This window comes from Leuresthes tenuis, unplaced genomic scaffold (genome assembly GCF_036924035.1).
Source record: "Leuresthes tenuis unplaced genomic scaffold, fLeuTen1.0.hap1 SCAF_8, whole genome shotgun sequence".
Classification (NCBI taxonomy): domain Eukaryota; kingdom Metazoa; phylum Chordata; class Actinopteri; order Atheriniformes; family Atherinopsidae; genus Leuresthes; species Leuresthes tenuis.
Genome location: NW_027325362.1, coordinates 1666784 through 1686289, shown reverse-complemented (window position 1 = coordinate 1686289; position 19506 = coordinate 1666784). Strand labels below are relative to the sequence as shown.

The following is a 19506-nucleotide window of genomic DNA, read 5'->3' as shown; positions in this document are numbered from 1 at the left end:
CCTTTAGGCGCCAGAGGTTTTTTTCTAAAATCCTTGATTTTGACAAATAAATTTCAAAAGGCTATATCTTAAAACTGATAGGAGATAGAGACTTTCTGTAAATTAGAGAAATGTTGAGGATGACCCAAAGTTTATGTAGGAAGCAAATTGACAGACCTAATTTGCATATTATGACGTCATGGCGTGGCGGCCATCTTGGATTATAGAATTTTTACGAAATTTTCATGTTTCAATGATGAAATGCAGACTTTTTTACCTTTCATTGCATGGTACCACACAAAGACCTACCCCACACTGCCTTCACCTGCATTTTGTCTGACGGCGGCCTTTAGGCCGGGTTCGATCAGAACACGACACAATCTGGGTGGTCATCAGCCTTATACAGAAAGTGACGTTCTGTGAGTCTCTGTGGCATTTCTCCCGATGACTTCTTCCTCCCTTTATGGCTCTCTTTGCTGGAGTAGCCTTCCAGTAAACCAGTTACCACGTCTTGCACAAAGACCTTCAGAAACTTGTGAGGAGCTGGAATACAGCTTCAGTAAATTATGTGAGCACATTATGTGTCACCATACTTAGCACAACATACATAGCACAGAGGCTTGTGTAAGGGCCCGAAACAAAAATCTGGAAAAAGAAAGTTTCAGCACACCCTTAAGCACAATTTACAGTTGGCTATTTTGGCACACTTTCCTCTATGACAAAGTGGCCCAAATTTCCCTCTCACAAACCCTATTCAAGGGCTCAATCCCTCGAACAGAAAAACCTTCTTTCCGACCAACTGCTCAGAGTGGGGGGTGGGATGGCTGCATCTTGGGACACATTAAAGTGTCCCAATTTTACCCATTACAGATGGATGAAAGGTGCCCATTTTTACCTATTTGAATTTGGGCCACTTTAAGCAGTAAAAAGGATCCCATATTTACTTGCTTCACTTTGGGGAATTTTCATCAGTTAAAAGTGCCCCTTATTTACTTGCTTAAGTTTGGGGGCTACGGTCCCTGGCTTGGAACATCCAGCCACACTTAAGCACTCCTCCTGGGGCGCACACTCCCTTTCGAGCCCCCTGGTACTTCATGGTACTTTGGAAAAGAACCAGGCTCCAGATCCCCTGTCATGCCAACCTAACCCACACTTAAGCACTCCTCCTCGGGCACACAGTCTCATCCGAGCATCCTGGAGCATCATGGTACCTTGAAAAAGTACCAGGCTCCAGGCCCTCTAACCTGGCAACCTAACACGCAATCGAGCGCTCCTCCTCGGGTGCACACTCCCTTTCGAGCCCCCTGGTACTTCATGGTACTTTGGAAAAGAACCAGGCTCCAGATCCCCTGTCATGCCAACCTAACCCACACTTAAGCACTCCTCCTCGGGCACACAGTCTCGTCCGAGCACCCTGGAGCATCATGGTACCTTGACAAAGAACCAGGCTCCAGGCCCCCTGTCATGCCAACCTCACCCGCAATCGAGCACTCCTCCTCGGGTGCACACTCCCGTCCGAGCCCTCTGGTTCTTAATGGTACTTTGTAAAAGAACCAGGCTTCAGGCCCCCTAACCTGGCAACCTAATATGCATTTAAGCACTTATCCTTGGGAAATGCTCCCGTCAGCACCTGCTGGTGCTCTGGTGTACATTTAAGGGACACTTTTTCAATGACGGAAGTGTGCCGAAGTGAATCCTTTGTTTAAATGCTGCATTCTCGAACCCTTTTAACTGATAAAAAGTGTGCTATATTTACTTATTTCACTTGAGGGAACCGTTCAACTTGGCCAATGCTACGGCTGCATTTTGGACAGGGGGCCTGGAGCCTTGTTCTTCTACACAGTACCAGGGGGCTCAAGGCAGAGTTTTTGTCCAAGGAAAGGTGCTTAAGTAAGGGTGCGTTTTCCAGGACATGGGGCCTGGAGCCTGGTTCTTCTACACAGTACCAGGGGTCTCAAGGCAGTTTTTGCCCAAGGAAAGGTGCTTGAGTACGGGTGAGTTTTCTGGGAATATACCCTCAACTGACCACCAGGACTCATGCTTCAACTTAGCACAAGACAGGTGTGCCAAGTTGGAGCGGCTTACCTGGTTCAATTTCCCCCGAGAAAAGTGCTCACAAGGCCGATTTTCAAGCACTTCTCTCGGGGGGGTATTTTACCAACCTGGTGCTTGGCTCCAGGAGGTCAGTTGAGGGGGAGTTTAGCGGACATAAGGCCGATTTCAAGCACTTTTCTCTGGGGTATATTTTACCAACCTGGTGCTTGGCTCCAGGAGGTCAGTTGAGGGGGATTTTCGCAGACATAAGGCCGATTTTTGAACACTTTTCTCGGGGCATATTGAACCAGGGAAACCGCTCCCACTTGCTCCAACTTGGCACACTTTTCCCCAGACAAGTGTGTCAAGTTGGAGCATGGCTCACGGAGGTAAATTGAGGCGGATTTTCCTGGACAAAAGGCAGATTTTAAAGCAATTTTCTTGGGAGGTATCTTACCAACTTGGTGCCTGGCTCCAGGAGGTCAGTTCAGGGGGATTTTTGCGGACACAAGGCTGATTTTCTCGTTGGAAATAGAACCAGGGAAGCCGCTCCAAGTGTGCAGAGGTGGAGCATGGGTCCCGGAGGTCGGTAGGTGGCGGCCTCTGGTGGCCACATGGCCAATTGTAAAGCACTTTTCTCCGGGAGAAATATACAAATTTGAGGCTCTGCTCCTGGAGTCAATAATGTCCAAAGCACTATGAAACCCTAGGAGCTCTGATGGGACTGTGTGCCCGAGAAGGAGTGCTTAATAGTGGCTGAGTTTACCCAGAAAGGGACCCCATTTCCCCACAATAAAGCAAGTAATTTTGGGGCACTTTTAAATGAAAAAAGTCACCAAAAGTGCAACAAGTAATTTTGGGCCACTTTTAGATCGTAAAAAATTGTCCGCAAATGAAGGAAATTTGGGCCACATTTAAATTTTAAATAAATTGGGAAAGGTCAATATGGGCCACTTTCTCTACAATTTAAAGTGGCCGAAAATGCACCATGTAAACCAATGGTTCACTTTGGCACACTCTCGTAATAGAAAAAGTGGCCCGAATTGGACCCATTTTAGCGGATGGTCCAATTCGGCACACTTTTTCAAGTAGCACGGATGTGCCAAAGTGGATGCAATCGCAGCATGACGGCTACGGACAACACCACCTCAATCACCACCGGGATTTCGGCACTAACCGAGACCCTCTGGCACCGCCAGGAGCCAAGCCCAAGACATCAGAATCCCCGCCTCCTGCCGTCGTTCCAATGGTGACACCGATGCACCTGTTGTTCTCACTGAGGCTTCCCCACTTTCTATTTTCTATTAGGAGAAGGAGGAGGAACTGCATCTATATCACGAATCACAATGTCCTCAAACAAAGTTTCTTTTAACAGTTACTCATCATTTGACCATCATCCCTTTGTTTTTAGCAGCCCTCCTATTCTTTGTATAATGGCCTACAGACCACCCCAGTATTCCACTTCTTTAATCAGTGAATTCTCTGAACCGCTATCAATCATTCACACCCCCTACAACAGGATTTTAATAACTGGTGATTTTAATCTGCACACTGACAACACCTCGGACCCAGTATCCAGAGAATTTTTAAACCTCTTAAACTGCTTAGATTTTAAACAGCATGTAGCACAGCCGACCCACAGCAGAGGACACACCCTGGACCTGGTTATAACCTTTGGCCTGTCCGTGGATGTGTCCTCTGTTGTGGACCTGGCTGTGTCTGACCACTACTGTGTGTTTTTTAACATCACCAGTTTTAATCAGCGGGAGGCCCCGGTGAGAACGGTGAGGAAATGCTACCTAACTCCTGAAGTGGCTGCAAATTTTATCCAGATTTTACAGAGCACTCCTGCAGAGATTTTACCAACACCTTGTGATTTTATGGTTGACAATTTTAACAGCAATCTTAAGTCAACGCTGGACTCAGTGGCTCCTCTTTTAACAAAAACAATTAAGACAAATCCTACACCACCATGGAGAAATGAGCAAACAAAGACACTGAAAGGAAACTGCAGGAGTGCTGAAAGGAGATGCAGAAAATCAAAGCTAACAATTACTTATCAAATTTTGCGGCAACAACTCAAAACCTAAAAGGATTACCTAAAAGGAAATGCTTACTGAGTCTCGGAATAATCCTCCAGAGTCTCTCCTGTCAGCATAGAGAAGGTGGAGATGGTTGATAACTATGAATACCTCAGCACTCACTTGGACAACAAGCTGTCCTTTGAGCTTCATGTTGATGCTGTGTGTAAGAAGGCTCATCAGCGCATGTATTTTTATGGGGAGCTTTGTAGTTTTAATGTTGACAGTACTTTTATGAAAATGTTTTACTCTTGTTTTACAGAATCTCTTCTAACATTCTCTTTACGGTTCCCTTTCTCTTAGAAATAAAAACAGATTGCAGGGGATTGTAAAACAGTAGGGAAATTGCAGGGATTAATCTAAATGATCTCTCTACCCTGTATCGAACCTGAGTCCTTTGCCAGGCCTGTTGAATCCTGACGAATCAGAGCCGCCCTTTGGCTCATGAGTTTCTGCTGCCATTGCTCTGCTAAATAAGTAGCTCTACTTTGTTTTTACTCATCATCATTGTCCCTTGCTGCTATTTTATTTGTTTTGCTTTGACTGTGTTGTTTTTGCATGACTGCAGGACTGAATGACTGCTTGCTGCAAACCAAATTACCCCCCAGGGATAATAAAGACGCCTTGAACCTTGAAGACTCCTTAAAGAAATGACAGAAAGCTTGTCTCAGAGGGTTCAGGCTGTGTTGGAGAATAAAGGAGCTCAGACCAGATATTCACTTTAAAGCTGCTGAGAACTGATAAAAAACTCTGTTTCTGCCTCAGATTCTGGATTTATATCCATGTTTGCAGCATTTCAATAAATAGCTCCTCGCTGTAGTTTTCTGTTCTCCTGAAAATATGTCGGCTCCAGACTTCTGTTCAGTACCGTTCAGTTCTGCTTCTTTATCAGCAAACTCAGGAGCAGTTTCTTTCCTCAGGATGTGAGACTGTTGAATTCAGAACAATAATTATTCTTTTGGGGGTTTCTGTGAAAGGCATGGAGTGAACTGCACCGTATTTTTACATATTATGTGAGATATGAATGTGAGTGTCATGAACTCACCTGATTTCCCTTAAAGGAAAAGGGGAGGAGCCTCAGACCAGGTGAACCAGTTGTACCACATTATGAAATAACACAGACACATTCAGACAGTTCAGCTCCATTCTGAGTCGACAGCAGGATAAAAGCTGAAGTCAGAATCAGGGTGAGTGTTAACAACATTCTTCTTCTTTCACTGTCAGAGTCTCTGAGTGGGTTTTCTCTCTGTGGACTGCAGAGGAAGAAGAAGCAGAACTCAGCAGTTTGTTTCTGGTGTTAAAACAAAGCTGATCGGACTGCTCTGATGCAAAGAACTGATCCAACTCAGGTGTAAAACCATCAAGTTCAGATTCTTTCAGCTTTCTGACTCACTGTTTAGTTCAGATTGTTGGATGTGAGGCAGCTGTTGGTCTGACTGATGAAGAAGGCAACAACTTTCATCCTCCAGCAAAGTTTTTCTTTCCTTTGGGGCCATTTTCTCTTCTGAAACTGCATCACTGCTGGCAACAACATTCCGACATCCCGCCAGTCTGTATAAGGAAATGTGCGTTACTCAACAGGCGCGTCCCTACTTTCTGTTCATGCATTTTACAGATAATTAAAAACACAAAGTCTCGGCAACTGGAGGAGGAGAAGCAGACTGTGGTGGTTTTCAATCAGACACTCCAATTCTTTAAACTTCTGAAACTTTAATCCAGGAGAAAAAGACCGAAACTGCTCCACAATACGCACAAAACTCCAAAATAAACGAAAGTCCCTAAAAATAGCAACTAAACAGCATGCAGCGGCCATTTTCTCTTCTGAAGCTGAGTCACTGCTGGAGACGCGTTTCTATGATCAGCACTTTAAGAACATTTCTGTTCCTGCATCATTTCTACATATTATGAGACGTCTCATCAGCAGCTGGATCATTACTGAAGGAGTTTACTGACAGAATGAGTGAATGAACATGTAAATAACACACAGATAAATCCAGGGAAGCTGATATGTGTTCAGCAGGGTTTTAATCAGTCTTCTGTGATGTTGGAGGACTTCAGAGCAGCTTTGGCAGCAGTAACTCATCTGTAAATACAAACTCCACACAAAGCTGCAGACTGACAGCTGATCAGCTGATCCAGCTGTGGCATCACAAACTGAGGCTGAAACAAATGAAGAAGTCTCATTTCTCTCAAAGTTCTTTCTGACATGGAACAGAGAGAAAAGCAGGAGGTTAAAAGCTTGTTTCAGTTTGGCTGAGACTTGAACAGACGTGTTTGTCTTCATTCTTTTCTTCTCTCAGACTGACTGAAGTCCAGAAGATGGACCGAGCAGAGTCTGCAGCATCCAGCGGTCTGGCTGTGAACAGGAACCCATCCAGACCTCCAGAACTCAGGGATGGACCTGGACCATCAGACACTAAGTAAGAACTGCTCATGAGGGGGTCAGCTTCTTATCTGGGATGTCACCATGGCAACGTATACTGGTAACCCAAACAGGGTGTGAAGCAGGTTGAACACATTCAGGGTGACAAGCTGACTTTAACCTTACTTTTAGGTGATCTGGCTTAACTAACCCTAACAATGGAGATCCTGTTAAGCTGTAGTAGGATGCTGGTTATCAACTCAGGTTTTCTGACTCTGAATATGAGCGTGTTCGTGTTCATGTGGAGGTGGCATCAGCTGACCAATCAGTATGAATTAACATTTACAAACATGTTAAAATCTATATGTTTTGAGACATCAGTCCCAGGACCAGCCAAACTTTGAAAAATGGTGTGATTTATAGTCTGAAAAATACAGTACCCTAAATTCCAGACCATAGAATATAAGCCGCACCCTCTAATTTTTAAAAGGCAATCCATTTTTTACTGTTATAGGCCGCACCGTATTATAAGCCGCGGTGTTCACAGCCTGGGAAAAAGTAACGGCTTATTGTCAGGAATTTACCGTATATATTAATATATTATATGTATACTTAATAGACAGGCACTTTGACCAACTATGCCACAGCAGCATGTAATACATCACACTGATGACAGAATGAAGTGAAGGAACTAGATCCACTTCAGGAACTATAACCAGGAGCCACTTCAGTTATAATAGTGGGAAGTATTCCATTAATCTTCTCTTTGATAGAAACAATTTTACTGATAAAGAATCTCATGAAATCAGCTGAGAGTTAAAGGAATACATGGCTCAACAGAGCTCGGACTCTTTTTCAGTCTGGCTACAGCGCTGAAGAGAAACCTGGGATTGTTATTATTCAACTGATTTATTTTCCTCATATATATAATTTTATGTGTATGTGCATATGAATAACAGCATGTTGGTGTTTGCAGAGGTCAGCGCCACAGAAGGAGAGCAGAGTCTCCAGCATCCGACTGTCTGTCTATGAAGAGTGACTGGTCCAAAGATATACCTCCAGACCTCAGTGATGGAGCTGGACCCTCAGACACAAAGTAAGACGACTGAAGCAGATTTCAGGAACTTTCATGATCTCTTTGTTACAAAAAAGAAAAAAATGAATGAATATATAAATAGATAAAGGACAAATTACACTGCTCGTCCAAAAGAAAAAGTTCCGCTCTAATACTTTGTTTGACTGCCTTTAGCTCTGATTACAGCAGCATTGGCTGTGTGAAAATTATGTCTCATGATCCCTGAACCTCATTCACAATGTGAATCCTGGCTGTGTCATCTTGGAACATACCTAAGCCTTCAGGGAAGTTAAACTCCACTGATGGAATAAGCTGCTCATTCGGGTAGTCGGCTGACCTCATTCTTTGGGCTCATAAGGTTGCTGAACCTGGACTGCAGCAGCCCCAGATCATAGCACTGCCCCCGCAGGCCTGTACGGTCGGCACCAGGCATGATGGGGGCATCACTTCAGCCGCCTGCCTCCCTTCTTACCCTGATGCTCCCATCACTCTGGAACAGGGTAAATCTGGACTCTTCAGACCACATGACCTTCTTCCATTGCTCCAGAGTCCAATCTTTTTGCTCCCCGCAAACTGAGAGCTTTTTTCCTGATTAGCCTCACTGATAAGTGGTTTTCTTAAGGCTACACAGCTGTTTAGTCCCAGTCCCTTGAGTTCACTTCACATTGTGCGTGTTAAGATGCTCTTACTTTCACTATCAATCATATCTGTTTAGTCTTTCACCATCTTAAAGCAACAAATGCACGGAGCAGTTTTTTTTTGTAGTCTGACCAGCTGATTGGTTTAATCTGGTGTCATAGATAAGTACAGCTGAGTATCGTCAGCGTAGCAATGGACATTTATGCCATGCTGTCTGATAATGTTACCTAATGGAAGCATGTATAAAGTAAAAAGAATCGGTCCAAGCACAGAACCCTGAGGAACTCCATGACTTACTCTGGTGTGTGAGGAAGATTCTTCATTTACAAGAACAAACTGGAATCTATCAGATAAATATGACTTAAACTAGCCTGATGCAGTTCCTTTAATCCAAATAATATGTTCAAGTCTCTGTAACAGAATGCTGTGATCGATCGTATCAAATGCAGCACTGAGATCCAACAGGACAAGCACAGAAACAAGTCCGCTATCAGAGGCTAAGAGGAGATCATTGGTAACTTTCACCAGTGCTGTTTCTGTGCTATGATGCACTCTGAATCCTGACTGAAACTCTTCAAACAGATTATTTCTATGTAAATGATCACAAAGTTGAGCTGCAACTATTTTTCCAAGAACTTTAGACAAAAAAGGGAGATTGGATATAGGTCGATAATTAGCCAACACTTCTGAATCAAGAGTAGGTTTTTTAAGTAAAGGTTTAATTACAGCAACCTTAAAAGTCTGAGGTACATATCCTGTCAACAAAGACCGATTGATCAAATCCAATATGGAAGTATTGATTAAGGGGAAAACCTCCTTGAACAGTCTGGTTGGGATTGGGTCTAAAATACAAGTTGATACAAATAGAAGAGACTATTGCTGTTGTTAGCTCAGAGAGATCTACTGGGCAGAAGCCGTCTAAATACAAATCAGGTTCTAAAGATACTTCTAAAGCTGCTGCACTTGATGATACATCAGTAGGTGCGTTTCCATCAGCCTGTTTAGATGCGCATCGGAAAATTATGATGGAAACGCCATAATTCAAATAAAAATCCCCTGATTCGCACAAATGAAAATATGCTCGCTAGCACCGGGTTTTGGTTGATTCCAAAGGGATGGAAACAGCTGTGTTCACATCAAGTCTGACGTAGCGCACTTTCACCCCAACTGCTTCTGGTGTTTGCGGGTCACTTACAAGACAACAAACATGGCGGACAACGGAAGGTTTGTGTTTGGACCGAGGAAGAAGTTGTGGCGTTAGGGTTACCCTAACTGGGCTGACAGCTCCAATACCACTTGCACGATTCTTAATAAAGATTCCAGTCTTTTATCCGTGGTCAGACACTCCGGGTCGAGGAACCGGTAAAACGTTTACAGGCTACTGTACTTTTGATGGAGACATACATGATTCGAATTTCTTTTAATGCCCATTTCCCAATGATTCAAATCACTTTTGGATGGAAACATGACTATTTATAATAGTGGGAAGGATTCCATTAATCTTCTCTCTGATAGAAACAATTTTACTGATAAAGAATCTCATGAAATCAGCTGAGAGTTAAAGGGATACATGGCTCAACAGAGCTCGGACTCTTTGTCAGCCTCGCTACAGCGCTGAAGAGAAACCTGGGATTGTTCTTATTCAACTGATTTATTTTCCTCATATATATAATTTTATGTGTATGTGCATATGAATAACATCATGTCGGTGTTTGCAGAGGTCAGCACCACAGAAGGAGAGCAGAGTCTCCAGCATCCGACTGTCTGTCTATGAAGAGTGACTGGTCCAAAGGTTATCCTCCAGACCTCAGTGATGGAGCTGGACCCTCAGACACAAAGTAAGACGACTGAAGCAGAGATTTCAGGATCTTTCATGACATATTTTATTTTTGTTAAACTCAGCATTTATATCCAAACCAGCTAAATGTCCTTTTAACAAGGTTAGCAAAGGCGCTAGCTTGCGGCTGGCTGCTGTTGCCATAACAACAAATGAGAGCACAGCACTCAGGCAAACCAAGCAGATGGTTAAGATTAACAAGGTTAGCACAGGAGATGGTGGTGCACAATCTGATGTGGTAAACTCAGAGTTTCTGATAATTTTGGTTTCTGTTGGAAATCTAAACTCTGCTTCCAGTTCAGGAGCAACATGGACTCTGAACAGGACCACATGTCTGTCAGCGATGGTGTATTTTCTGCCTCTGGTAGCTCAGGGGGTTCCTTTGAATGGATGTGGAGTGAAATGTCATCATCTCAGAGTGCAGCTGCAGCCAGTGTTGTTAGAATCTATTTGATCTACACACACTATCAGCCCAGTTCTTTATCAATACACTTATTGGTTATTTGTAATTACTAAAGAGTTTTTTATTCCTTAATTCTAAAAGAGCAAATGTAGAATAGGATTAGGATTGATCTGAAATGTTTTCTGTAGAGCAGCAGCAGTAATATTCACACAGTGAAGTCACCACATAAACTGAGTATTGAACCAAATGTAAAATGTTGAGTTTGTGTTCACATCAAACAACAGAGTTAATGCCAAATGGAGTTATTTTAAATGATTTTAGTGATGAAGACATGTGTTGACAGAGGGAGGAAGAGGAGTGGTGTCTGTGAGGAGGAGCAGCTGTCCTGCTGTGCTCTGTGTCGGGACGTCCTGAAGGATCCAGTCTCTGCCAGCTGTGGACACTGGTTCTGCAGACAGTGCATCACCTCAGACTGGGACCAGTCTGCTTCCTCAGGAGGCTCCTCCTGTCCCCAGTGTGGAAAAAGACCCAGAACCAGAACCGGACCACAGACAGCCAGTCAGAGCAGAACTGGACCAGGTCAGTTAGACACATCACATCAACAGATTTCACACAAATATGAATCACCATGACGACAAAGGTTTAAAAAGAGGTTTAACTGCTCAAATGTGTCTGTTTTTATTTCGTTTCATGTTTTAGTTTCTTCAGACGCTGAGAATCAAAGTTTCAGTGGACAGTTGTCAGTTTTCAGCCCCCCTCAGGTTTCAGAAGGACTTTAAACAAAGCTTTGGCTCTGAATGGTTAACCTGCTGTTTTAATGCAGACTCAAACAGAACAACACAACATCTGTTAGGACCCGACTCACATGGACACAACAACAGAGACACACCATCAGTTCAAGTTAAAGGATCATTTTATTCACTCACATCAGACTGAATTAATACGCCAAAGTAAAGCTTTATGGGCTGTGGACATCATTTAAATCAGAGCTGGATCATATTTCTGAGTGGAAGACATTAATGTAAATGCTGTAATGAGCAAATAGATCAGAAAATGAAACTAAAGCAACACAATAACCAAGATAGCAGCACCTGTGGAGAAGAGCAGAGTAATCCGACTGAAATCAGGACTAAAGCAGCCAAAATAAGATGGAAGGAGCCACAGGTGTCCTAAATCACACAAATCACCTCCCAGCAGAACGATCAGACACTCGTTAATACCACAACCAACCACAAGAGGGCAGCAGCATGTGAGTCAGCTCCCTCTGGTTATACTGATGCTGACTAACTGATAGAAACACTCAGTTGGAGGAGCTCCACCAGCAACAAAAGTGACTCCGTCTTTATCTAAAGTCTCTCTGTGTTCTGCTCTCAGGACTTTTGGAGCTTCTAACTGAATCTCAGTGGTTTAAACTTTACTTTTTCTGTTTTTCCTTTGAAACATCAGCCTTATTTTCCTGTTTACTGATAATTTTACTGCCAGGTTGAAGGAAAAGAAAAGTTTTCTGTGTGAAACCAAAAACATGTTCAGCTGGGCTCAGAAAGATAAAGAAGAACAAATCCTGATTAATTATGGGTGCCAATGCCATCGGCGCGCTACTCCTCCCGCAGCGAAGGTCCGACTAAAATAAAAAACACATGGCTGCGTGCACGCCGATGGGGAGAAGTGTGCTATTACTTTTCTCTCTCATTACTCGAAAGGAATAGCGGATAAATGGGAAGAAGCGGGCAAATTGTCAATGGGGAAAATGAATGGAGAAGGCCTAAAAGAGGCAGTTTGGGGCCCAAACTGCCTCACATTGGAGGCCTCGTAACTCAGCCATACAGCGTCACACACACATCATTCAAAGTTTGTATGTGACAGGAAAGACTCAGCTTTAACTGTGGTAAAGGGCTTGTTAGTAGCTTATACAGCTGTGACACAACGGCAGTTTACTTTTTAGGTGTCCAGAGGAGGTCGTCTAATGTCAGTTACACTGTAACTGTCACTCTAAAAATCTTAAAAAAAACATTTCTCGAACAAATTCCTTTCACGTCAAAAATATCTGCCTGATCTGGATATATTATATATCAAAACGTAGGGATTTTAGTTCTCTTTCACCCAATGTGACTGTCATTGAGCTTGGCCTCACAGATTTCTCACAAATCACCTGTGAGCGCAAAGAGGGAACATTCCATCCCATTATAAAACGGCCGAGCCGTGAAATCAGTCAGAAAACTCATTTTAAAACTGCCATAATAAAGGAGCCACGGGGGGTAGAAGAATAAAAATGACACCGCTTGCTTCCCCCGTCCCTTCTGGCGCTCACGGTGAAAGAATTATTTGGATCCGACTTCTACTTTTCGAACAGCGACCGTTTGTTCGAGACTTGTGCCTCAATATGAAAACCCCATGATTTTAAGGGGACAAAGTGAGGTGCAGATTTGACAGCTGACAGTTGGCAGTCACAGCTGTTGCCCATAGCAACTAATGCTGACCACACCCAAGAAGGCTGCCCTGTTCTATCACAGCTGATGAGGGCAGAGCCAAGATGGCGGATGAGGGCAGAGCCAAGGTGGCTGGCCTGCTGTAACAGCATTATGCCAGCCTGTTTTATCTGTGCTCCTAATACAATATAACATGACAGCCTCTGTCTGTCAGCAGGGCAGGAGCAGGGCAGCCAAAACTGTGATAACAGCTTCATGCCAGCTGCTCACCAGAGAAATGCGCGCGACAGCGCGCACTGACTCATAAATTTCCATTATTCAGAACAGATTAACAGGTTCGTGCCAGCTGCTGACGAGACAAATGCGCGCGATAACTCATATATTTTCCATTATTCTGAACAGATCAACCGGGCCTTTTGTGTCTAAAGCAGGCAGATTTCACCAGAACAAGCCAGAATCTCATATTTCAGACTGGATTATGATCATATAATGGTTGACCTTCAATTTGACCTTCAACTTTCAGCACATTAACTCATATGTCTCTGTGTGGACGGGCAGCAGCTTGGCACCCATCAAAATTTCTTCAGAAATTTTCTGTTGTGTCTCATTTGTTCTTTGGTCAGCAGGTGTTGGTCTGCAGGAGGCTTTAGATGAACATAAGATCAGTCTGAGGAGGAGATGTGAATGTGTGACTGAAGGAACTGATGGAACAGGAAGTGGAACCCTCCTCAGCAGGATCTACACTGAGCTCTACATCACAGAGGGACAGAGTGAAGAGGTTGATACCCAACATGAGGTGAGGCAGCTTGAGACAGCTTCCAGGACCCTCCATGACACTCCAATCAGGTGCCACGACATCTTTAAAGCCTCACTTGAGCAACACGGAGCCATCAGACTGGTTCTGACCAACGGCGTCGCTGGAGTTGGAAAAACCTTCTCAGTGCTGAAGTTCTCTCTGGACTGGGCAGAGGGCTTGGAGAACCAAGCTGTCAGTGTGGTGGTTCTGCTTTCCTTCAGGGAGCTGAACCTGATCAGAGATGAGCAGCACAGTCTTCTCACGCTGCTCCATGTTTTCCATCCAGCATTACAGAAGCTCCCAGCAGAGCAGCTGGCCGGCTGCACACTGCTGTTCATCCTTGACGGCCTGGATGAAAGCAGACTGTGGCTGGATTTCAGCTGTCAGGTTGTGTCTGATGTCACACAGAAGTCATCAGTCAGCCTGCTGCTGACAAACCTCATCAGGGGGAATCTGCTTCCCTCGGCTCTCGTCTGGATAACTTCCCGACCTGCAGCGGCCAATCGGATCCCTCCTACGTGTGTTGGCAGGGTAACAGAAGTACGAGGCTTCACCGATTCCCAGAAGGAGGAGTACTTCAGGAGGAGATTCAGCGATGAAGAGCTGTCCAGCAGAATCAGATCCCACATCAAGACATCCAGGAGCCTCCACATCATGTGTGGAATCCCAGTCTTCTGCTGGATCACTGCTACAGTTCTGGAGCACATGTTGACCTCAGAGCAGAGCGGAGAGCTGCCCACGACCACCACTGACATGTACTCACACTTCCTGCTGGTTCAGACAAAGAGGAAGAAGAACAAGTACCATGAGGGACATGAGACGGGTCCACAGGAGCTGACTAAGGCTGACAGGGAAGTTCTTCTGAAGCTGGGGAGGCTGGCGTTTGAACAGCTGGAGAAAGGAAACATCATGTTCTACCAGGAAGACCTGGAGCAGTGTGGCCTGGATGCCACAGAGGCATCGGTGTATTCAGGAGTTTGTACAGAGATCTTCAAAAGAGAGTGTGTGATCTTCCAGAAACCAGTTTACTGCTTCGTCCATCTGAGTGTTCAGGAGTTTCTGGCTGCAGTCTACAGGATCCACTGTCACACCAACAGGAAGAAAACGGTGCTGCAGGAGTTTTTACAAGGTTATGTGCAGAGCTTCCTGGGAGAAAAATACTCATCTCTGGATGACTTCCTGAAGAGAGTCATGGAGAAATCCCTGGACAGTAAAAATGGCCACCTGGACCTGTTTGTTCGCTTCCTTCATGGCCTCTCTGTGGAGTCCAACCAGAGACTCTTAGCAGGCCTGCTGGGTCAGACACAGAACAGTCCAGAAACCAGCCAGAGAGTCATCAACAACCTGAAGGAGATGAACAGGTCTAACATTTCTCCTGACAGAAGCATCAACATCTTCCACTGTCTGATGGAGATGAAAGACCTCTCAGTTCATCAGGAGATCCAAGAGTTCCTGAAGTCAGAGAACAGATCAGAGAAGAAACTCTCTGAGATCCACTGCTCAGCTCTGGCCTACATGCTGCAGATGTCAGAGGAGGTTCTGGATGAGTTGGACCCGAAGAAGTACAACACAACAGATGAGGGACGAAGGAGACTGATTCCAGCTGTGAGGAACTGCAGAAAGGCTCTGTGAGTTGATGTGTTCATTGGCTTCATGTGTCAGTGTAGATTAGTAGTTTAGTTCTGGATCATTAAGACCATTTGTGAAAATAAAGGGAAAATGTTTTTGTTGGTAAAATTCTGATCATTGGATCAGCAGAAGGTTTTCTGGGTGAGCTGCCTCAGTCAGGTCATTTCATTGTTGGCTGTTCTAAGTATTGATTGTGAAAGCTTTGGCTCCACAGTCCGGGCTCTCTGTTGTCATATCTTTTACTTCCTAATGTGCCGCACATTTTCAATGGGAGACGGGTCTGGACTGCAGGCAGGCCAGTTTAGTACCTGCACTCTGTTCCTGTGAAGCCACGCTGTTGGAACACCTGCAGAATGTGGCTGGGCATCGTCTTGCTGAAATAAGCAGGGACGTCCCTGAAAAAGACGCTGCTTGGATGGCAGCAGATGATGCTCCTGTTTGCAGCTTTCAGCATTAATGGTGCCTTCACAGATGTGCAGGTTTCCCACGCCATGGGCACTAACACAGCCCCACACTATCACAGATGCTGGCTTTGAACTCTGCTCTGATAACAGTCTGGATGGTCCTTTTCCTCTTTAGCCTGGAGGATGGTTTCCAAAAACAGTTTGAAATGTGGACTCAGACCACGGCACAGTACTGAATGCTACCAGCTTTTATAAATCCAGAGGGCAAAGGTCAAACCGGACAGTGTTGGAACTGATATCTACGGAGACATAATGATGCTGCTCTGTGGCAGCTTTCAGACCCATGGAGAAGCTAACTGCTACTCAGAAGCTTCTTGGAGTGGATTTTTCCTGGATATGGGTGTGAACAGTCACACCTGACAGTGGTTAGCAGAGAGATCATCTTTCCAGCTGTAAATGTTCTCTAAGCTGAACCTTTTTATAAAGATTTTGGAGTCAAATAAAAGATGTAAGAATGTAAAAATGGTTTTCTGAACAAGACGTCCTTATTCTGACTTTGGGATCAGATCAAACCTGTTTTCAGTCTAAATGTGACGCCACATTTCCTTCTTTATCTGTCTTTATCTGCAGATCAGAGAAAATAATGAAGAAAAGTCAGTTTAAAGTGCTCAGGTCTCAGAGACTGAGGAGATGAGATGAGATTAATCCCATATGTGAAGAACAGATGTTCATTAGAGGACATTACATTCACATCACTGTGTTTAGTTAGAATATGAGTTCAGTTAGTGTTTATAGTGCAGATTGTCTGATTTTATTAGAACTGACTTTACATTTTCTCTCATCACAGACTTGCTGATTGTTATAATCTCTCAGAGACTCACTGTGAAGTTGTGGCCTCTGCTTTAAAGTCCAACCCCTCCCACCTGAAAGAACTGGACCTGAGTAACAACGAGCTGACGGATCCAGCAGTGAAACATCTGTCTGCTGGACTGGAAAGTCCAAACTGCAGACTGGAGGCTCTGAGGTCGGTTCACTGCAGCTCTTTTAGTTCTTCTGTTTTAGTTGAAATGATTTAGTGATATGTGGAAATGTCCAAATCTTCAGTGTTTCCACATGTCTGAATTAATCTTCCCTCACATCTTTTTCACCTGCCAAAGCAATTCTTTTCCCAGCTTCATAGACTGAAGAAAAGCTGTTCCTTAGAGAAATGATCCTGGTAAAAACCACTTTTCTGAAGTGATAAAAGGAGAGAAAATGGGATAAAATGATCTCCAGATTCATATGGAATAAAAAAAAAAAACCCGGATAGAATATTGTTGGAGAAAGATAAAGGAGGTGTGGCGCCTCCCAACCTGAAAGATTATTATCATGCAGCACAGCTCAGACATCGAGAGGGTGGGGGGGATCCCAAGTACTGACAAAGAATGGGAACGTAAGGAACTCCCAGGAGTTAAACCAGCTATTGGTTAGAAAATGGAGATAATTTTAGATACCTACAGTTAGGGACTGTTTTATAAAGGAGATACAAATGGTGAAAACCGTAAATGGTGTACTGGATGTAATGATCAGGACACACAATGGAACTAAACTTAAAGCAGTCTCAATACTGTAGGGAAGCCTGAGAGACTCAGAAGCTGCCTCTACTCTATACATTCAGGGGGAATGGGAGAGGGAACTGAACGCAAACATTACTCTGGAAGAATGGCATGAGATGAGCGAAACACAACTACAAACTCATGCACATGGAGGGAATTTGGATGGAAAACCTGAGGCGTTACTTCATTCCACCTAAAGTGAAGAGGAAACAAACTGGCTCCCAGCATACATGTTGGTGTGCAGAGAAGCAAATCACACACACATCTTCTGGGAGTGTCAGAAACTGAGCTGGTTCTGGGAAACTCTGCATATTACAGTGAAAGACATTTTGGGATATGAAATCCCAGGGATTGGAAGGTTATGTATCCTGGAAGTTTGAATAACTATGTTTCAGGAAAAGATATTTAACCAAAATACTGTTGGTCCCATGTAAAAAAGCAACAACCAGGACCTGGTGTCAGGTTGAACCACCCTCTACAACTCAGCGGCTGGAGACTGTAAGAGAGGTTTGCTTCATGGAGAGAATGAGCCATCGGCTCAGAATGAGAGAAAGTGTCTTTGAGATTAGGTGGAAGAAATGGATGCAGTATGGCCCAGTGAATAATACTGAAGGACTAACTGACCTGAAGGGATACACTTTGTTTAGATCATAGACATCGGTAGCCATGACTGTTCTGCCTTTTCTGTTGCTTATTTAGTACATATATCCTCATTTTTCTGTCCAGCTCTGCAGTGGAATTTGTGATTAAATGTGTATTTTCTTTGTTAAAATGTGAAAAACTCCAATAAACCTGCATCCTGCTGGCTTCAGCTCACATGTTTTATTCTTTATTCAGATTGAGAAACTGCAGTTTGTCAGAGATCAGCTGTGCTTCTCTGGTCTCAGCTCTGAAGTCCAACCCCTCCCAGCTGACAGAACTGGACCTGAACGGGAACAACATCAGAGACTCTGCAGTGAAGGAGCTGTGCAGCTTTCTGCAGAGTCCACACTGTGGACTGAAGACTCTGAGGTCAGTTGTTTGTTCAGATTAATATGATGTGAAAGTTGTGCTGGTCTTCATGGTAAAGTCTGTTTCTTCTTCAGTGGTTTAGTTGATGAAAGGATGATTTATTAAATAATATATAGTGACACATGTAGCGTGATGTGATGAGATATAAGATTTATCTGAAAGTTCTCACTAACTGAATAAGCCTTATTTAACCTTGTTTTTGGCACCACCTTCAATCGAGGGAAAAAGACAGAATCTTACGGTTCTGGTATGTTAAATGAATAATTAATTATTAATGAATAACAGTGAATTCTCTCGACACCCACCGCAAACCGTCTGAAATGGAAGAACAGCGCAGATCTTACTTGACACACTTTTTGTCCTGTTAAATCAGCTCAACATCAGGTGGTTTCCAGCGGGTCCAAGTGGTTTCTCTCGGTTCTGCGTCTCCAGGCCTTCCTGAGTCGTGGGTGACTTTGGGGACATTCATGTTGTCTGAGGCAGGTCGCTGCTCCTTCACGGGAGCTTCTCCCTGCAAAGGAGACGGATCTGGCTGTAGGGAATTCACCGCAAAGTGACACAAACTGTCAGAGTGTCGGCTTGGTTTTGGCTGCTGACCAACTCTGATGAGCTGAACTTAAATTCACAAAAGACTGACCAAAAGGTTGACAAGCTTAACGCTGGCTCTCTGGGTGAGCAAATAGGTGATGAGGTGTGCAGCGGCGGAGGAAAAAGGAGAAACGTGCGACAGAGACAGGATGATGACGGACCAACGAAAAACACAAAACGAATCTTTCTACTACATTCTGTTGCTTTCTTGACTCGGATCCCTTTTCTTCCTCCTCATCCTTCCATGCTGTCCTCTTCCTGTCCGCCTGTCTTTCCATCTTCTTCCTTCTCTGTCCTGAACTCTGTTCCTGGTCATTTTACTCTCATTCTCCTCGACTTCTCTCCATTCAATCTCTCTCTATTCCATTTTCAGAAACTCTCTATCTGTCATCTTTTTGACTCTGCAAAAAGTCTCATTCAATCATTTTTAAAACTCGGTCTTTTGCGTCGCAGTTTCCGTAGTTTGATTCGCGGAGGCGGGGCATGACTTAGACTTACGCTACACTTTCAGCCAATGGTATGCCTGAAGCTGTTGTGACGTCTGCCTGGGCGTGCTTTGTAAGACGATCTCTTCTGAGTCATGAGCCTGCAGCGAGGGTGCAACAAAGCAGCTCGATTCCTCCATTCCTCCGTCTCATAAACATTCA

General features: G+C 44.2%; 1 protein-coding gene across 2 annotated transcripts in view; it reads left to right on the top strand.

Moving 5' to 3' along the window:
* Positions 1-19506, top strand: part of LOC140312711 (protein NLRC3-like) — a 34646-nt gene that overhangs the window by 12998 nt on the left and 2142 nt on the right. The window contains exons 4-7 of one of the 2 annotated variants that reach the window (XM_072390499.1): positions 7433-7552; positions 9889-10008; positions 10754-10989; positions 13460-15264. In XM_072390499.1, the coding sequence (XP_072246600.1) occupies positions 7433-7552; positions 9889-10008; positions 10754-10989; positions 13460-15264 (2281 nt within the window). Of the gene's footprint in view, positions 1-7432; positions 7553-9888; positions 10009-10753; positions 10990-13459; positions 15265-18097; positions 18272-19506 lie in introns of those variants that run through there. The other variant, XM_072390498.1, reaches the window with a different exon arrangement.